Below are 18,994 nucleotides of genomic sequence, written 5' to 3'. Positions count from 1 at the left end.
ACATGTTCCACCAAAATGTGGAATTTTAAAAAATCAAGTGACCCCAAAGATTCATCCTGCTCTACAAAACACGTCTGGTGGCCCACTGTCAACACTGGGCCACAGGGTGCTGCAGCCACTCGCAAGCTGCTGTCTCTGTTCTCGTCCAGACTACTACGTTCTAGATCTGCACCCTCACGGGCTGGAAAGCAACCTCCACCCACAGTCTTCCACACACACCTCGAACCCAGCGCTTTACCCCGCCCCTCTGCTACAGCCCCTCCCAATCGGGGCAGGGCCCCAAAAGCATGCAAAGGGGCCTGAGACCTCCTATCAGTCATGCTGATTCTGTGTCCAAATTCCCCTCAAATCAAGCCACTCATCTGTATCCTCAAGCCATTCCTCTATTTCAGGCCTTCATTTACCACCTAAGTTAGGGCAAAAATCGAATGGGACTCCCTGGGTGTAATTTCCCTTCTCCAATCTATCCCCCAAACTATAACCAGAAAAATCTTACTAAAATACAAATCAAAACATATCACCCTTCCAACTAAGAGCCCTCCACAAATCCCTAATCACCGTATTAAATCTGCAATTGGTCACAACAGCATTGAAGTAAAACTCCAACTGGGGATGCCTGGGTGACTCAGTGGGTTAAGTCTCTGCCTTCGGCTCAGGTTATGATCCCAGGGTCCTGGGATCAAGCCCCACATAGGGCTCTCTGCTTAGGGAGCCTGCTCCCGCCTCTCTCTCTGCTGCTCCCCCTGCTTGTGATCTCTGTCAAATAAATAAATAAAATCTTAAAAAAAAAAAAAAAAAAGAAAAATTCCAGCTGAATTCAAAGCCATTTTTTTTCTTTTAAATTTTATTTACTTATTTGACAGAGATCACAAGTAGGCAGAGATGCAGGCAGAGAGAGGGGAAAGCAGACTCCCTGCTGAGCAGAGAGCCCAATGTGGGGCTCAATCCCAGGACCCGGGGATCATGACCTGAGCCAAAGGCAGAGGCTTTAACCCACTGAGCCACCCAGGGGCCCCACAAAGCCATTTCTTATCTTCCTCCACCATCAGTCCTCACATTCCAGTCATGCTAAACAACTTTGAAGCTCCCCAGAATGTATTCTGTTTTCACTGTCTGTCAAAGGTTCCCTTGCTAAAGTAGCTTTCCTAGAATGGCTCCTTCTTCCTGAAGGCCAGGCATGGATGCCCTTTCTGTTTCCCATGATAGCGACCTCATCATGGGGCTAAAACACTACTGTAATAGTCAACTCGTCAGTTTACTACAAGCTTCTAAAGGCAAATGTCTCATTTCTGAACCTATACTGACATGGAGGAAGGGGCTAAGTAAATAAATATTTATGAATCTCAGTCTCGAAAAGGCCCTCAGAATTAATTCTATTTCTTCCTTCATCCCTTCACCAAATGCCTGTTATCCTGCGTAACCACCTGCTAAGTGAATGTCCAGCCTCTTGAACACCACTGATGATGGGGAAGTAGCTTATTAAACACCGACGTCAGCAAGGCCTCATTCTGGACATACACACAGAATTCACTAAAAGGAGCTCACAGCTCCCAGCCTCTTGACACCTCATCTGACAAGAATATCAAGTCCCTGCTGTGGCTGTGGAGGGAAGTTGCTGACTTCCAGATTGTCACCAGTTTCAGAAACACCTAGCAGAAAAGAGCAATGGGGGGAGGGGTATGGGTGTCTGCTGGAAATGAGTCTGGGAACAATAATGGGTCATTTTCATATCGTTAACACAGCTAGGACTTCTCCAAACTCTTTTTGCCCAGCTTCTGTCTTCAATGTTTAAAGCTCCAGCATCACCACATTGTCAAACAACAAAGTCTAATAGGACCATTTTGCCCTAATTCCAGGAAAGTCTAAGAGAACAGAGAAAATATAATTAAAGTCAATTATTTTATTGAAGGAGAAAGTTACACAAATATTAACTGACTGCTGGCAAAGGGAAGAAACGTGTTGGAAGTCAGGTATGTTGGCAGATGAGAGAGCGTATCTAAGGTTCCACCCAACAAATATTCAGAATCAGGGTTTCTGCCTTTCTCCATGGGTCGCTTCCCATTCAAAGGATTCTGGAGACCAAATGAGGTAAGATTCTTGGAGGTAAGACCAAGAGTGTTTAGGTCTTCTCTCAGCCACGGCATCCAGAAAAAGGATACAGGCAAACCTCAGAGATACCACAGATTTCGTTCCAGACCACCAAAATAAAGCAAGTATCACAACAGAACAAGTCAAATGAGTTCTTTGGCTTCCCAACACATATAAAGTTATGTTTATATAATATTGTAGTTTATTACATGTACAGTAGCATTATGTCTAAAGAACAACATATATGCCTTACTTAAAAAATACTTTATTGCTAAAAAGTGCTAACGTGTCATCTGAGCTTTCAGCAAGTCATAATCCTTTGCTGGTGGAGGGTCTTGCCACAACGTTGCTGCAGCTTCTACACCAATTTTAGTATATGTGCTGCCGAAGCGAGCACCAGCTTCTACACCAACCCTTGCTGCTTCACCATGCACTTGTAGGTCCCAGGGATGGCTTCTGTCCTTTAAATCTCACAAACCAGTATCTTCAAATTTTCTTCTGCAGCTTCCTCACCTGTTAACCCTCACAGAACTGAAGAGTTAGGACTTCGCTCTGGATTAAGCTTTGGCTTAAGGGGATGTTTAATCTTCTGTCCAGAGCACTGAAACAAGGCTGTTTTGCTTTCTTAAGGTTTTTGTGTGTTCACCGGAGTAGCACTTGTAATTTCCTTCAAGAACTTTCCCTTTGCATTCACAACTTCGCTGACTGGTGCAAGAGGCCTGGCTCCAGCCTATCTCAGCTTTCAACGTGCCTTTCTCACCGAGCTTAATCACGTCGAGCTTTAAACTGAGAGTGAGAGATGGCAGACTCTTCCCTTTACTTGAACACTGAGAAGACCATCATCATAGGATTACTAACTGGCCTAATTTCAATATGTTGAGTCTCAGGGGAGAGGGATACCCAAGGACAGGGAGAGATGAGGGGACGGCTGGTTGGTAAGCAGTCAGAATACATACAACACTGATTAAGTTCACGGTCTTATATGGGCACGCTTGTGGCACTCCAAAACGATTACAATAGCAACATCAAGATCACCGTAAGAAATATGATAGTAATTATAAAGTTTGAAACACTATGAGAATTACCAAAATGTGATACAGAGACACGAGATGACAAATGCTGTTGGAAAACGCGCCAATAGACTTGCTCGACGCAGGGTTGCCACAAACCTTCAATTTGAAAAAATGCATTATCTGCGAAGCTCAATAAAACGAAGCACAATAAAACGAGGTATGCCTCTAATTTATTTTTCAGATTCCTCTGCGGGATTAAAAAGTCTTTTTCTCATCGCATTGCCATGCTCCCTGCTCTTGGTCCTCTTTTCCATGTACTGGAAAATAAAAGGAAGGGGGGAGAAAAGAGACAGCAGATTATATTACCATTAGTATCAGCTGAGTTAAATATTTTTAAATATTTGCAAAATAGTTTTTGCTGATAAAATTCTCATTTGTCTTTTATTTCACTGAATCTGAAACTGCAAACACAGTATAGCACCTACATCCTAACAGGTGTACAAATATTTACTGAATTAATTTTCTCCCAAAATATGAATTCAGTAAATATTTAAGATGAGTGAGTTTTATCCCTGTTCTGCAGGAACTCACAATCTATCGAAGTCATCTAATCTCTACTTGAACTCTTCTAGTTATGAGCAGCTCCCTACCTGAGGTAGCCTGTTTGTTGGACACTTCTACTTGTTCCAAGGTTTTTTTTAATGTTGAACCAGTAAATGTTTCCCTGTAAATTCTCCTACTGCCCTCCATTTCTTCATGCAAATATCTGATTACAGAAAACCCAACTACCTCTGTTTCTAGGCCAAGCATCGCTGGTTTCTACAGAGGACCAAAGAACATGGCTTCTGCCTTCAAATAGCTACCACATACCGTTTATAAGGTGCTTTAATATCAATATCTCTTATAAAAACGATCACAACCAGAATCAAACACAGTGCTCCATGCAGTCTGACAGATGTGGACTGCAGAGGACCTACTAGTTCTTATGACCTACACATTTTATTTCTATAAATATTATCAAGAGTAATTGGCTCTTGGCAACCACATTATCCTATTAGTTTACATGGAAATCTATATTTGGCTGAACTTCCCAGGATTTTTTCATTATGAATAGCCATCAGACAGGATTCTCTCCAAATCCTACATTTCTGTAGTCAGTTGACTCTAAGTGCAGTTTTCACCTTGGAGGTTTTCAGCCTTGTATTTGGATCTGGCCAGAAGGTTTTAGGTAACAGGAAATACACAGCCTGGCACTTAGAAAAAGCACTTGTTTAAAGCAGAGAAACATGAATATAAGTGCTTTTGTATGGATATATGTACAGACTTATATACATCGACAGACATATTTTAAAGGTGAATGAAGGAATCACTTTTTTTTCCTTTTTCCATAGGGTCCCTGCTATGGAAAAAGGAAAAAAATAAAAGTAAATTCAAGTTGAAAAAACTAAGTATATGTGAACTAGACATCAAAATCTTTTAGGAGCCAGATATACGGGAAAAGCCCACAGAAATGAAAATCAGTGACAGAGAGCTGAGCAGGAACTTGACTGGGTCCCCTGCCCGGACACCTAAGGCAATGCTGGGAGGGTTCGTGTTTACTGCATCTTCGGGTCTTGTAACCTCAAATAAGAGGAGCTAAGCTAGATCATCTCTAAGATTTCTAGATCTAAAGTTTTGACTGAAGAGTTCTAACAGCCTCTGGAATGATAGTTTTCAAACTTTTTTTTTTCTTCTTCATCAAAGGGCCACTTCAAATTGCAGATGAAATACCAAGTCCCTTTAACCAAAATCATTCCTTTTATCTGTCATGCATTAATTTTTCTCTTAAAATTGTTGGGAGAAAGGGCATTCATCATTTTAAAAACCATTTTTTTTAAAGGCACTGTTCTAGAACGTAATGGTATACCTACTCTGAGAAAAATATTTGGTATCGATCTTGAATCACATATACCAGGCTGCCTCCAGGAATCAGACTGGGAGGAGGGTCTTAAGAGTAAATATTCAGAAGATGATACGTTAGAGGCAGACAAAAAAAATAAGTTAAAGAGCAAATTAAAATATAATCTCTGTTAAAATGTATGTTAAAATATTCTCAAAGGGAGTCCAGATGGCCTTTGAATAAAAGAAGAAAAAAAAAGGATGAATATGTTGTTATTCACAAAACTTCACTGAACAACAAAACCAAACCAAACTGAATCGAAAATTAAGAGGGACGAAATAGGATTAGTGATTATTTCCATAGAAAGAACAAAAGCAGCAACACAGCAGCAAAGAGAGGCTAATAAGGGAACTGGCCAGACCCTTTTTCTAGTTGAAAGCACCAAGGAATGAAGTACTCAAATGGCACGTGAAGGGGATGCTCTATTAGAGGAGCGAGTGAGAGGCAGGAAATGGTCAACTAGAAAGAAGCATCAAAGGCAGAGAGGAAATACGTGAGCACAGGTTCAGAGGACCAGAGGAGGAAAGAACAGACAAAAACATCTATAAATCAGGTAATAAAGTGACATAAAAACCACACTGAGGGGGCGCCTGGGTGGCTCAGTGGGTTGGGCCACTGCCTTCGGCTCGGGTCATGATCTCAGGGTCCTGGGATCGAGTCCCGCATCGGGCTCTCTGCTCAGCAGGGAGCCTGCTTCCCTCTCTCTCTCTCTACCTGCCTCTCTATCTACTTGTGATCTCTCTCTGTCAAATAAATAAATAAAATATTGAAAAAAAAAAAAAACACACTGAGGACTTAGAAAACACGTCAAGGAGAAAATCCAAAATTTATATGAAAACAAATTCAAAGTAAGAAAAAGATATACAGCATTCTACCAAACAGTTGCTAACAGCTCAGGACCACGTGGGAAGAAAATTCTGAATAAAGATCTAATCACCAAACCAATGGCAAAAATTAGCAAACTGTAAGAAAAAAAAAATCTAAACTTAGGAAAAAAACAATCTAACACAACTGAAAGCACGTGAGGAATAAACATTTTCTCATCCTCTGTTAAAAGGGGAACAAAGCCCTAGGTTCAGTTTTCATACAAACTAGCTTTACATGTAAATATGAAGAAAAACTCTTTAAAAATCAACTTAAAACACTTCCATATGGGGTGCCTGGATGGCTCAGTGGGTTAAAGCCTCTGCCTTCGGCTCAGGTCATGATCCCAGAGTCCTGGGATCGAATCCCACATCGGGCTCTCTGCTCAGCATGGAGCCTGCTTCTCTCTCTCTCTCTCTGCCTGCTTGTGATCTCAGTCAAATAAATAAATAAATAAAATCTTTAAAAAAAACCACACTTTTGTATGTACACATTTGTGCAAAGAAAATTACAAAAAGTTCTTCAAACGGTGAAGACACTGGAAAGGGATTCTGGGAATGGAGAGAAAAAAAAGCTTGATTTAAAAATACAAAAGTTGAAGATAGATAACTGCTGCACAGCTTCAAATATTATAACTAATACCTTTCAATATAAGGCTAATAGGAAAAAAATTCAAAAATACAGAAAAGGAAAGGAAACAGGAAGGCCGGTTTTTAGTATACATTTTTAAAGGTCTGAGACAAAACAACTGATGAACAGAACAGAAATGGAGTTAAATTTCTTTTCAAAAGCACTCTGCTATATGCCCAGGTCGAAGTCATGGCCTAAAACTGGGTCTAGGAAATGAGTCTTTCCAACCAAGTCAAACTAGATCTGCATGGCTCGTACATGCCATGGTTATGAAGAAATTCATAATTTTAGAAGAGTAAGGAGCCCAAGTCCAGGTCCCACCATATTCTATGAGGAAACGGAGGCCAAGAAAGTGTTAGTTACCTGCTATAGCTAAGAGCTGATTTACCAAAGTCTTTCTACTATACAAACTCAGTTTCCTAGCCCTTACAATTCATCCAAAGGAGTTAGAATAATTATAATAAGGAAACTGTTTTCATTTATGTGCATGGAAAAAAAAAAGTAATGTTTTTCATTTCTCCACTTGGTTTTATGAGAGGACATACATATAAAGTGTCAATTCTCTCTGTTATACTAAAATTTGGAATAAAAATTAGTAATGGGAGTATTCTAAATATTGCTCAGAAAGGTTCTATTCTACTGTTCAACCACTTTCATCCTCTAACACTCTTCTTACCTCATTCTTCAAGCATTTTCTCATCTCCCGATCGAGATCATTGCAATGACCAAAAAATTTCAGTATGCTGTGCTAAAAGGAAGAAGAGGGGAAAAATATTTCATCCCATAATATACTAAGGTCTCTGGCACATAGAATTTAAATACTTATTCCAAAAATAAATGGAATATTTTGGAAATAAATACTTTATTTACAGAAATGGATTTAATGTGTCACCACTCTGTTAATAAGCAAAGAGTTAAATCACAGCTATAAAACATACAAATAAACGGACTTATCCTGGCCTTCTTAAAAAAAGGGATAAATGTTCTATAAATAGAAATGAAAACTAAAAAGACCTTTCCTTGATAAGATGGAAGTCTATTAACCTGCCCAAACCTCACAACGACAGAATATAAACAATTCTGTTTTCTAATACCCTTTTCTTTAAGGGCAGGTGAAAATCACAGCACAACCATCATCTATCACAGGAAGCGATGTCAAAGTGTGGGCTGGCCATATTAACATGACCAGTGACTTCTTCACTAGCAAACATTCTGTGCCTTTGAAGAATTACCCGATAAATGCTCGGGGCAAACACTAATTTTCTCATTTGCCTCCATCCAAAATGTCATCAAAATATATCAGAAACACATAACACGATTACTAAATGGCCTATATGGGCCATGTAAGTAAGCCACTAATCCAAAATATAAGAAAACCTAGATTTAAAGTTCAAAATCTGCTTTGTTTGGGGCGCCTGGGTGGCTCAGTGGGTTAAGCCGCTGCCTTCGGCTCAGGTCATGATCTCAGGGTCCTGGGATCGAGTCCCGCATTGGGCTTTCTGCTCAGCAGCGAGCCTGCTTCCCTCTCTCTCTCTCTGCCTGCCTCTCTGTCTACTTGTGATCTCTCACTGTCAAATAAATAAATAAAATCTTAAAAAAAAAATTTAAAAAAAAATCTGCTTTTTTTGCCAAGAAACATAAAAATCTCCTAGTGATTTCAAGGCCTATGACAATTATCACAGCAAAAAGTATGAATGCTCTGAAGCAGATTAAGATGAAGAATGAGTCAAGAACACGAATTTTAGTCGGGCTATAATTAGTGTGTTTGCATATCACGATTTTTAAGGAATGGGTAAGACAGCATGGTGATGTCCTATAATGACAAGCCACAAGTGCTGAACTTGTAATAATAAGCACCTTTTCCTTTTCTTTCTAATTAAGGTTTTCATGGAAACCAGACAACACATAATTAATAAGCTGTGCCTCATGCTAATCCTTTCTTTCCCTGCCACTGTAAATGTCCTTTTCTGGTCCACAGTGGAAAAACGGGTCATTTTTTTCTGGCAAGCATTTAAGGTAAACTAAGATCTCCTACTGATCCCCCAAGGACCTTTTCAGAATAACTATTTCCTATGTATTTCTCCTAAACTATTTCCTTGGCAACAAATGAACAGGAACCGTGCATTTTCACACACACCTTCTGGTGAAGCAGAACAGAAAGGATTAGACTTTCAGAATGTAAGGCAGTATTTCATAGTTTGGTTTACATTGACTCATATCATCCATAAACAGACATCTTATTTTTAAATCCAAGACAGAAGCTCTTTTTTTTCTTTCCCAACATTTAAACCCAAAGAAGAATTATACTCTTGGGACCTTACATGAAAAACAAACCCAAAGGGCTCCATTAGAATTGGTTTATGAAATGCCTGGGGTCTACATTTCTCTTGTACACACATGGCATAAGCCTCTAGTGTGCGATGTCTGTGTCTAGAGAACCAAACTAACTGAGCAGTTGATTGAATAAACGAATCAATCAACTGATTTCTTGAAGACAATGTCCCAAGCAGCAGGGATATAGCAAGGAGGAAGTTCACCTGGGCCCGACTCTCAGTACATGGTCAGAGGGAAGAGGCCGCTAACAAAGTGATTGTTATAAGGCAGTAGTTTTCCAAGTGTGGTCCAAGGACACCCACGAGTTCCCAAGACCTTTCCAGGCATGTACACGATAAAAACTATTATCCTGATAATCAAAGATCGTATTTGTTTTGTTCATTTTCATTCTCTCACAAGGCTACTGTGGAATTTTCCAGAGGCTGCACAAATGGCGATACCACCAAAGACTGAACATAAGGCAGATAGGAGGATCTGGCTATATTCTATTAAGCCAGGTGTGAGAGAACTGCAAAAATGTAAAACTAATGCCATTCTTTTCACTCTGTTTTGGAAAATAAGATTTTTTATGAAAACTGATTACATTAACATGTATTCGATTTATTATTATATTTTTATATAAACTTATATTATTAATTCCTCAGTTTTAATTTCTAATTCAGTGAATATTAGTACCTATAGCCCACATACACGAAAGTTATTTGGGGTCTTTAATAAAGCATAAAGGAGTCATGAGACCAAAAAGTGTGAAAACTATCTTAAAGTAGGAACCATGTGACATGTGGGGTTACTGGAGTACAGAGAGACTACACTGAGAGAATGCAGGCCAGGAAAGGAGAAAAGGAAGAAGAAGTAACAAGTGATGCTGAAGCAAACCTGAAGGATGAGGAAACCTGGTCTAGCACACAGACATGAGACAGAGGGAAGGGCTCTGAGACCAGCAAGGAGAAAGCAAGCACAAAGGCTTAGAGGAGGGAAGTGTGTTGCCACACAACTGCACACAGGAGCAAGCAGAAGAGGTGACGGAGGGCGGTAAGGCCCACGGGGTAAGTAGGGCACAAGTCCATGAAGGCCCTGAAACAACACAAAATAAGAAATTCAGATTTGATAACTTGCAGGCAAAGGGAGCCATTAGAGGGAAACAACGATTCAGCTTACATTTGAACATCACTCTAGTCAAGTGAAAGGGGACAGAGAAGAGGACAAAACAGTCAGGGGACCAGGGTGGCCCCAGTAAGATAACACCGGAATTAACTGGTGTTAAGAACAGACACATAAATCAGTAGAAGAGACTACAGAGCCCAGAAATAGACCCAGCCACATATGGTCAATTGATTTTTGACTAAGACAGCACGATAATTCAGTACGGAAAGGATGGTCTCTGCAAGCAATGGTGCTGGAACAACAATATCCATAGGGAAAGAAATACTGGCTCACACCTCACACGATACACAAAAATTAACCTGAAATGAATCACAGCCCTAGATGTAAAAGTTAAAACTCTACAACTTCCAGGAGGAAATCTCCATGACCAGGAAACATACAAAGATCTTTAAAGGGCAAAAACAAAAACAAAACAAAAACAAAAAAACCTCCCACAAACCCACAAACCATAAGAGAAAAAAAACCTGGTTATTAGACCTCATCAAACTTAGAAACTGCTCTTTGAAACACAACCTTAAGAAAATGAAAGAGGATGCCACCGACTAGGAGAACATATTCACAATACACTCATCAAAGGACTTGCATGTCAAATGAAAAAAAAATTTTTTTCTTAAAATTAAATAATAAAGCAAACAACTCAATTTTAAAACATGGGCAAAAGAGAAAAAATAATAAATAGATAAGATTTAAATAAAAAAATATGGGCAGAAGACTTTATATGAATGGCCAATAAGCGCATGACAAGATGCTCAAAAACTAGCCATCAGGGAAATAAATCTAAAACCAAATGAGACACTACTGCACACCGATGTAATGATTAATGTTAAAAAGACAGTATCAATTCTTGATCTAGATTATGCTGAAAAGAATCTGCCTAAAGTATATGGTCAAACAACAACATTCTTTGGACCAACAAAAATATCTAACTTCAAAGGTCATAGATATTACTCATTACCTTACCATTCGTCTTCAAATTTCACTCATTTAAATGATACGTATTATTATAATTTGATATATCTACAGTTTATGAATATCATGAGGAAATAACACATGAAAAGTTAAAGAAAAACAGACATTCTCCTTATAACCGTCTCACATATCAAGTATATGAAAAAAGCTAAATAATTAACATCTGTAAAAATATCAGCTTAATTTAATGATTTCCAAAAATGGGCTTCCTTTCTATTTTTGGTTTAAACCACAGACTTTTACTCCCATTCCACTAAAAAGTGAGCAAATCTGCCAAATTAGGCCAATCATAATTTAAATCTAGCTAACATCTATTATAAAAAATGTTTCAATCTCCTTTAAACACAGAATAGCAGACATCAAGGAAAATCTTTAAAAAATCTTAAAATAATTCCATTATGATCAGAAGAGTCAGAATTTAACATAACTGTTCTAGTGCCCTGTAATACAAAAACAACAACAACAACAACACCATTTTTTATGGTAAGAACATGGATTCTAACTATTATATATTATTTCAGAAGTTCCCTAATGAAGCACCATGCTTAATTTTTACTAATCATGAAAGGAGATGGTGCCTTGAAAATCACAAGCATCAGGTACTAATCTTTGGTAAACTAAGATCTACTGTATTACCATTCCTTTCCATTAGTGGAGATAACATTTTATATCAGTGTGTTGTACTTAAGTTTCATTTTTGCTTTATGGTCATTTTTCTGAACTCTTACATTTTTGTGACATTCCTTAAGTAAGTTAATCAAGACGTTGCATTCTTCAGTGTGCAAGTGTGGAGATAAGTCAGGATGCATCTTTAGGAGGTGACGGAGCACAGCAGAGCAACCTGTGGATACAAGAGTGTCTTGAATATGTGTGACTGTATTTGTTAATGCGACCTAAAACTATTTCAGTAAAAACGTGCCGTGAGCTTAATCAGAAAACAATGTTGACCTCTGGCAAATTATTAAACCTGAGCCTCAGCTTCCTTATCCAACAATTTCACAGATTCAGCAAGCCATCAGGTGTTGTTTGGAGAACCTGCAAGTTCAGAAAAAAGCAGAAGTTCTCAAGAGACCCAATCCTGGAAATAAGTGCTCCGGTAGAAACAGCTAGCCTATATTAACAAGTCTGATCTCAATTATTTTCCCCACATACCTGAAACTAACTACAACTCCTTTTGTTCAGATGAAATTCTATAAAATAAGAGAATTGGTTCATTAATCCTTTCAAAATGCATATTCCTGAGGGAGAGGGCTACAGCCTCATTAGCCAATCTCACGTTAATGTCAATTCATATGGACTGCTTTCTTATTCCTAACATCTGGCTGAGAAAAATCCAACTAGACAATGAAGAGAAACAAAAAGCAAATGGGAAAAAAAGTTTTTCAGTTTAGCAGAGATAGCCATAAAATGCAATTATTACAATGAAAGGAAGAAGCTGAATTCCAGAAATTAAATTTATTACAAAGTAGAAAATCAGCAGCCAGCGTCAAAGGAAAAACATTATTTTGAAGTGTCTTCCACAGTTATGTAGTACTATTTACCTATTCCTTCCTTTAACCTACTTTTTTTTAACTTGGAAAACATTACAAAAAAAAAAAATTAATTCTTTTAATCTTCTACAAGTTTCAAGAAAGAAAACCTAAGAGAAAATAATGAACTTAGTTGGGCAAAGAGTACTTTAGACAGGTCAAAAGCAAATTCATAAAAGAAAAAAATTGTTACAATCTTATCAAACTTAAAAAAACTTTCTCACTTCAAAATATACCATTAAGAAAATGAAAAGACACAGGGATGAAAAACACAGCATAGGGAATGTAATCAGTAATATTGTAATAGATTTATTGTAGTGAGCATTTCATAACGTATATAAATTTTAAAAAAAGAAAAAAAGACAAGCCACACTTTGGGTGATAATGACATGTCAGTGCAGGTTCATCAATTGTAAAAACATGATTCTGGTGGGGGATGCTGACAGTGGGGAAGGCTGCACATGTGTAGGGCCGGGGGCAAGTGGGATCTCTGTACTTTCTGTTCAGTTTTGCTGTGAACCTAAAACTGCTCTAAAAAATAAACTACAAGTTACAGACTAGGAGAAAATATTTGCAAATCATATATGAAAAAGGATTTGTTATCTAAAATATATAAAAGAGTGCTTACAAACAACCCAACATTTAAAATGGACGCAAAAAAACAGCCAAAAGATTTGAATAAATACGTCATAGAAGATGATACAGGAATGGTTAATTAAGCACATGAGAAAAATGCTGAACACCATTAGTCACAGGGAAAGGCAAACTAAAACCACAATGAGATGGTAACTACACATCTGCCGGAAAAGCTATAATCAACAAGTCAGACAATAACAAGCATTAGTTAAGATGCAGAGAAAACAGGCCTCATTGCATTGCTAGTGGAAACATAAAATAGTACACACTTAGGAAAGCAATTTGGCAGTGTCTTCAAGGAGTTAAACACAAACTTACCAAACGACTCGGACCACAGAAACTGCACTCTTAAGAATCTACCCAAAAGAAATGAGAACACATAGGCACACAAAGACATGTATGTAAATATTCACAGCATTATTCATTATAAACAATACTGGAAACAATCCAAATATCCAATAACCTGGTAATTGGACACACAAATATGGTATATCTAGACAATGGAATACTCCTTGGAGAGGAAAAGGAATGCACTGATATAGGCACCAACATGGAGGAACCTCAAAAGCACCCAATGAAAAAGCACTAAATGAAAGAGGCCAGATTCAAAAGACTATATGATTCCATTTATGTGCAATGTCCAGAAAAGGCAAAATTGTAGAGAAAAAAAAGCTGATGGGTTCCCTGGGCCTGAAAGTGAGAGTGAGGATTATTTGCCATTGGGCACAAAGTAATATTTCTACGTGATAAAAATGATTTAGAATAGGATTGTGGTTATTGTTGCACAATTGCAGTTCACTAAAATCACTGAACTCACATACAATGGGTGAATTTTATGATACGTAAATTGTACCTTAATAGAGCTAATACCAGAAAGTTCAAGAAATTCAAACGGCCGATCTACCTTCTGCTCACAAGTAAAATCCTAAAAATATCTAAACAAATTAATTGCAGAGAATTACAGTATTCTTATTATTGCAGAACTCAATTTATAAAAGTATCAGTAGATCACTATTCCACTGAGTGACTTCCAGCTGAGTACACCTACTCAAGGACGCACGTGCACACACATGCACACGCAGCATACCACAGCTGAAGATCACACACAGGGCCATTGGGGCCAGCTAAGTGTTTGAAATGGAAACTGGAAATGCAGTCAAGTTCAAGTTTGGTTTGCCTGCCAATGACTACAAAATCTTTTTAATGACATAATCTTTTTGCCTCAGAAAAACAAGATCTCATATGGTCTAGCAATTAAAACCATTTAATATTATACCAACATATCACATTTACACCTATTAGTTATCTGGTTATCTGATTTCTGCCTCCCTTTTTTCTGTATACTGGCTTAGCCACCTAGAAAATGTCTTTATATTTTGTAAATATGTTTGACAAAAAATTTTTGCATATTTCTATCAACCAACCCTCAAATGTACACTTTTACAGTTTGGAAACGAGCTCACAATGTACTGAAATGACCTCGTTAATTGGTAAATTAAATACTCTAGAAGACACTTGGCTGGTGGGATAAATACTGCACACGGTCTACAAGTATAAATGCATACGTATTCACGATGCATATTTTTCCTCCCTCTTTTACAAAAGTTTATGTCACTGTAGAACCAGCCAAGGCACCAATAAGACGTCTTCCCTTCTACGTACTTATCCAACATAACTACATCCAAGAAGAAAATGGGTTTCATATGGTTTCCTTTTCCTAGTCTTCTTGGTAAAAAGCTAAGCTACTACTTAACTTACAGTTCTAAACACTGGCCAAATTCCTTACCTAACAAATTCCTTGCTTTACCAGTCATTCCCTCCCTTCTTTCCTTCACCCTATCTTTTTAGTGATTTATGCTTTTCTTCTTTCCCTCGATTCACCCTGTACCCACACTCCCTCCCAGCACCCAATGTCCTCTGGTTTCTTATAACCATTGGTGCACACACAGGTGTACTCCCGGACTCTCGGGTGTTAATCTACAAAGATGGCACTGCTCTTAGAACACACTGACGTGAGTGCTGGTGTCTTCCAGCAGTCATCTTTAAAAGCCTATTCTAATCAGCATTATTATAACTCGAAGTAACTTACGAACTGAAGAAAACAAAATGTATATTCCATATTCTTACTTTTAAGATTCCTTCAAAGCCATAAGAATGTATCTACATTATTAGTGTTGAAAATAATTTGTTGAACATTTACCACACACTAGGCACAAGTCTTAAAATCCTTCCATAACTGTAGCAAGAGGGTACCTTTAAAAATTCAGTGAAACCATAAGAAATTGCCTTTTTGTAGTTCAAATATGCATTACTCACATTTTCATAGTAAAACTAAGCCCCAGGTCACATAGTAAGTGGTAGAGTTACTACCCAATGCAATCTCACCAGAACAGATAATTCCCATGTTCAAAATAGGAAAGGCGTGCCTTCCCAGCAGTTTGTGTAAGAAGTAAATACAGAGAGTAAAAACGATTTCCCAAAGACTCTCTGGTTGGTTACAAGTTCAATAGACAATAATTCTAGGCCTATCTTCCGAAGAAGTCAATGTAATATTACCCTGTCTGTCTCCCTCAAGAAAAAGAACAGTACTGTGTTTGTCCTGATCGGTCCAGTCCCAAATACTGACAAGGTAAATATCTGGAGAGAGTGTTCAGGATTAAGATGGCTTTGATTCTAGGTTTAAACAGGAAGCCATTAATGAAACTGGGAATATTTGCCAATTTAGGGAAGTGCACATCAGAGGAGACAGATAAACAACCTGGTTCAGCAAGACAAACAATGGATTTGCAATCAAAAGTTGTGGACTTGGGGCACCTGAGTGGCTCAGTGGGTTAAGCCTCTGCCTTCGGCTCAGGTCATGATCTCGGGGTCCTGGGATCGAGTCCCGCATCGGGCTCTCTCCCTGCTTCCCTCTCTCTCTCTCTGCCTGCCTCTCTATCTGCTTGTGATCTCTCTCTGTCAAATAAATAAAATCTTTAAAAAAAAAAAAAAGTTGTGGACTTATCGGGCCATAAGTTATAACACTTTGGTAACTTAATCTGAGACTAAGTCTCTTCTTCCGTAAATTGGAATTAGCTCTTGACCTGTATCTCTGGGTGGTCTGAGGTTTAAGATAACATATGTGGGAGAATCTGAAATAGTGAGCAGTGAGTGTGACATCTGTAAAGTATTATTTGTATATCTGAAATACTCTGTCACATGATGGGAAAGCCTGAACTGAATTAACAGTAGTGTTTCCAAGGCACTTGCCAGGACAGGACCGGAAACCAAAGGGTGGATGTTAACAAAGGTAGGTGTCCTCTTCCTGGAGCCGTCCAACAATGAAACAGGCTGCTATGTGAAGTTCTCGGTTATCTGTCTTCATGTACCCCAAGGAGACTGGCTACATCAATTATGGATGCCACAGCGTATTCTTGTATTGCATTCTTAAGTTTCTTCTCAAGCCTAAGTTCATAACTAAATGATTTTAATCTATTTCCAAAAATAAAATTCAGTCAATGGATAAAAACTTGTCACCACTAAAAATATCCGGAACAATTCCAAAAGGGTAGTAACAAAATAATTTAACACCAGGCCCACTGCTGAACAAAGGTGAAGGGAACATTCATTTGTGCTAAGACCTCATGCATGGGTGTTTGTATTAAGAAAAAAGGATAAATTCCGTTCAAAATGTTATCATTTAAACACAAAACTTCAGACCCACCTTCCCTTTGGCAGAAGGGTAACTTGTCACAGTTGCAATACCTCCCTGGTCACCTCAACTCCACCCATTGCCTGAATGAGGTGTGCACACGTTTATACCAAAAGAGCCACTGAAACTCTAAAATGTTCAGCTGGGACAAGCTGATCGTTCTATAACTGGGTGACAGGTCTCTGCAAAGGAATTTATTTACTTTTATTTATTTACTTTTATTTGGGGGTAATCTGGGAGAACAAAAGCAGTATGGTACTCTCACTAAAGACATAAAAATTATAGGCTTATTTAATCACTCCTTCACCTTATTCTACCAACACTGAGCTAAAATTTTCCTAATGAGTATTTCATGATAGACAGATTTCAACCACCAGGTGGCACAATTTTAGAAAATAAACCAAGAGTAATGTCTTCATTAACTCTGGTAGAGAAAAAGCAAGCAAGCATTCTGGTAACAACACTTCAGTACATCTTTAGTCACAAGGAGGAAACCCCTTATTTTAATGCCACTTGGGTTTTCTTTCAAAAGATTCTGCTGTTTGGTGTCTGCACCAGAAAGAATTTTACACTACACTGCAATTTCTGATGGCATTTTAAAACAGACAAAAAAACAAGTCCAGAAAAGTCTCTTGTGCAGTCTGAAGAAGCTGTTCTCTAGGAAAAACTGTGAACTTAACACTGAATGCTTAATGCTTTGTAAAACCTATCTTTTTTAAAGTCTACTTCTCAGAAAGCACTGGAATTAGTTAAATTAGTATTTCTGCAACTATGTCAAACTACGCACCATATTCAGAAGAGGCAGCAGACATAGCAGGGTATGCTATCTACCTTCCCTTTTTATTTGCAGGTGCAAAGTGACCAAATCTAAACACATGCTCTTGAGTGATTAGTGCTCCCAAATACAGACTAGGCCATATACAATCAATCCATATAGCCCAAAGAACACACAGGCTAGTGAAGGAATCTTCTTGTAAATACACAGGGTAAATGCCCAATTTATGTTTGCCAAATCTTGAATTTAGGATTATTATAGATCTGAGAATTGGTTCACACCCCAACATAGTTTAAAAAAAAAAAAAAGACGAAAATAAGGCTCATTTGAAATAAACTAAGCAGGTGCAGAAGCCTGTATGTATGGAAAGGAGTTACAAGGGGCATCACAACACAAGTTTGCCAGTGCCAACTTCCTTTATGCACTTAAGATTTTAGGTTTCCAGAACTCGGATTTACCAGCACCTACTGTGAACCTACAAGCACGGTGATTTTTAAACCCAGTGAAAGGGATGTGAATGTCCCCTTTCCTTCAAAAGTGTACTGATGAGGATCTCACTGGATTCCCACTTCGCAAGACGTACTGGGGGCAACTTGGCAGCTGAGATGTGCCGTAACAAGGCCCCCACCGTCTACAAACAAATGCTAAACTCCCAGCTGATAACAATAATAATCCTACAGTTCCCTGAGCGCTCGCCGTACCAAACGCTGGGAAGGGCTTCCCTTCTCAACATCGATGCCGTGGGTTGCGACCATTTTACCAGCGTGGAAGCCGAGGCTCAAGGAGGGGAGGAGCCCGCCCGGGATCACTAGGCTCGCGAGTGGCGGGACAGACTGCAGCAGAGTGAAAGGCCTGGGCCAAGCATGCTCTGAACTACCCGCGCGTCCTCAGCAAGTGCCTGAGGGCTGAGAGCCCCCGACAGACCTCCAGCCCCCGGCGCGGTGGACTGCCGGCGAGCTGAGAGCCACCACCACCCTGAAGACCAGCGGCCGGACCTTCCAGGTCCCCACCTCGCAGAGCGGCGGAAGGAGAGTGGGGCGGGGGGGGGGGGGGGGGGAGACGGCGGGGCGCGCGTGAGCAGGGGATGGGAGGAGGGGCAGGTGCGTGTCCCGCGGCCTCCCCAGACACCGCGGCCGGGAAGAGAGCGTTCCTCGGAACGGCCCGGACTGCCGAGACTCACCGGACTCGCGGCCACAACAGGAGGGCTGAAGCGACAGTCACCAGCGAAGACCCCCCATTCAAGAGGCGGCAGTCAGGACGCCGGAGCTGAGCCACCTAAGGGTGGCGAAGGCTCTCACGCCCTCCACAGCTGACCTCGCACGGCTTGACCAGCCCCTGCCGCTCCTGGCCTCTGAGGCGCAT

The 18,994-nt window shown here is 39.4% G+C and overlaps 1 protein-coding gene across 2 annotated transcripts; it reads right to left on the bottom strand.

Moving 5' to 3' along the window:
* Positions 1–2,661: 2,661 nt before the first annotated feature.
* CMC2 (C-X9-C motif containing 2) lies at positions 2,662–18,967 on the bottom strand. 2 transcript variants are annotated; one of them, XM_045989268.1, is made up of 5 exons: positions 18,813–18,967; positions 13,485–13,522; positions 11,730–11,842; positions 7,211–7,282; positions 2,662–3,418 (listed from the first exon to the last, which is right to left on the bottom strand). In XM_045989268.1, the coding sequence occupies exons 3-5, from the start codon at positions 11,808–11,810 to the stop codon at positions 3,332–3,334; spliced, it is 240 nt and encodes a 79-aa protein (XP_045845224.1). In that variant the 5' UTR covers positions 11,811–11,842; positions 13,485–13,522; positions 18,813–18,967; the 3' UTR covers positions 2,662–3,331. The 2 variants fall into 2 exon arrangements, with proteins under 2 accessions (XP_045845224.1, XP_045845223.1); XM_045989267.1 differs by lacking the exon at positions 13,485–13,522.
* Positions 18,968–18,994: the final 27 nt, after the last annotated feature.

Source organism: Meles meles, chromosome 19 (genome assembly GCF_922984935.1).
Source record: "Meles meles chromosome 19, mMelMel3.1 paternal haplotype, whole genome shotgun sequence".
In the NCBI taxonomy this organism is placed as follows: Eukaryota; Metazoa; Chordata; class Mammalia; order Carnivora; family Mustelidae; genus Meles; species Meles meles.
Note: the sequence above shows the minus strand (reverse complement) of the source record. Positions and strands in the feature narration are given on the sequence as shown.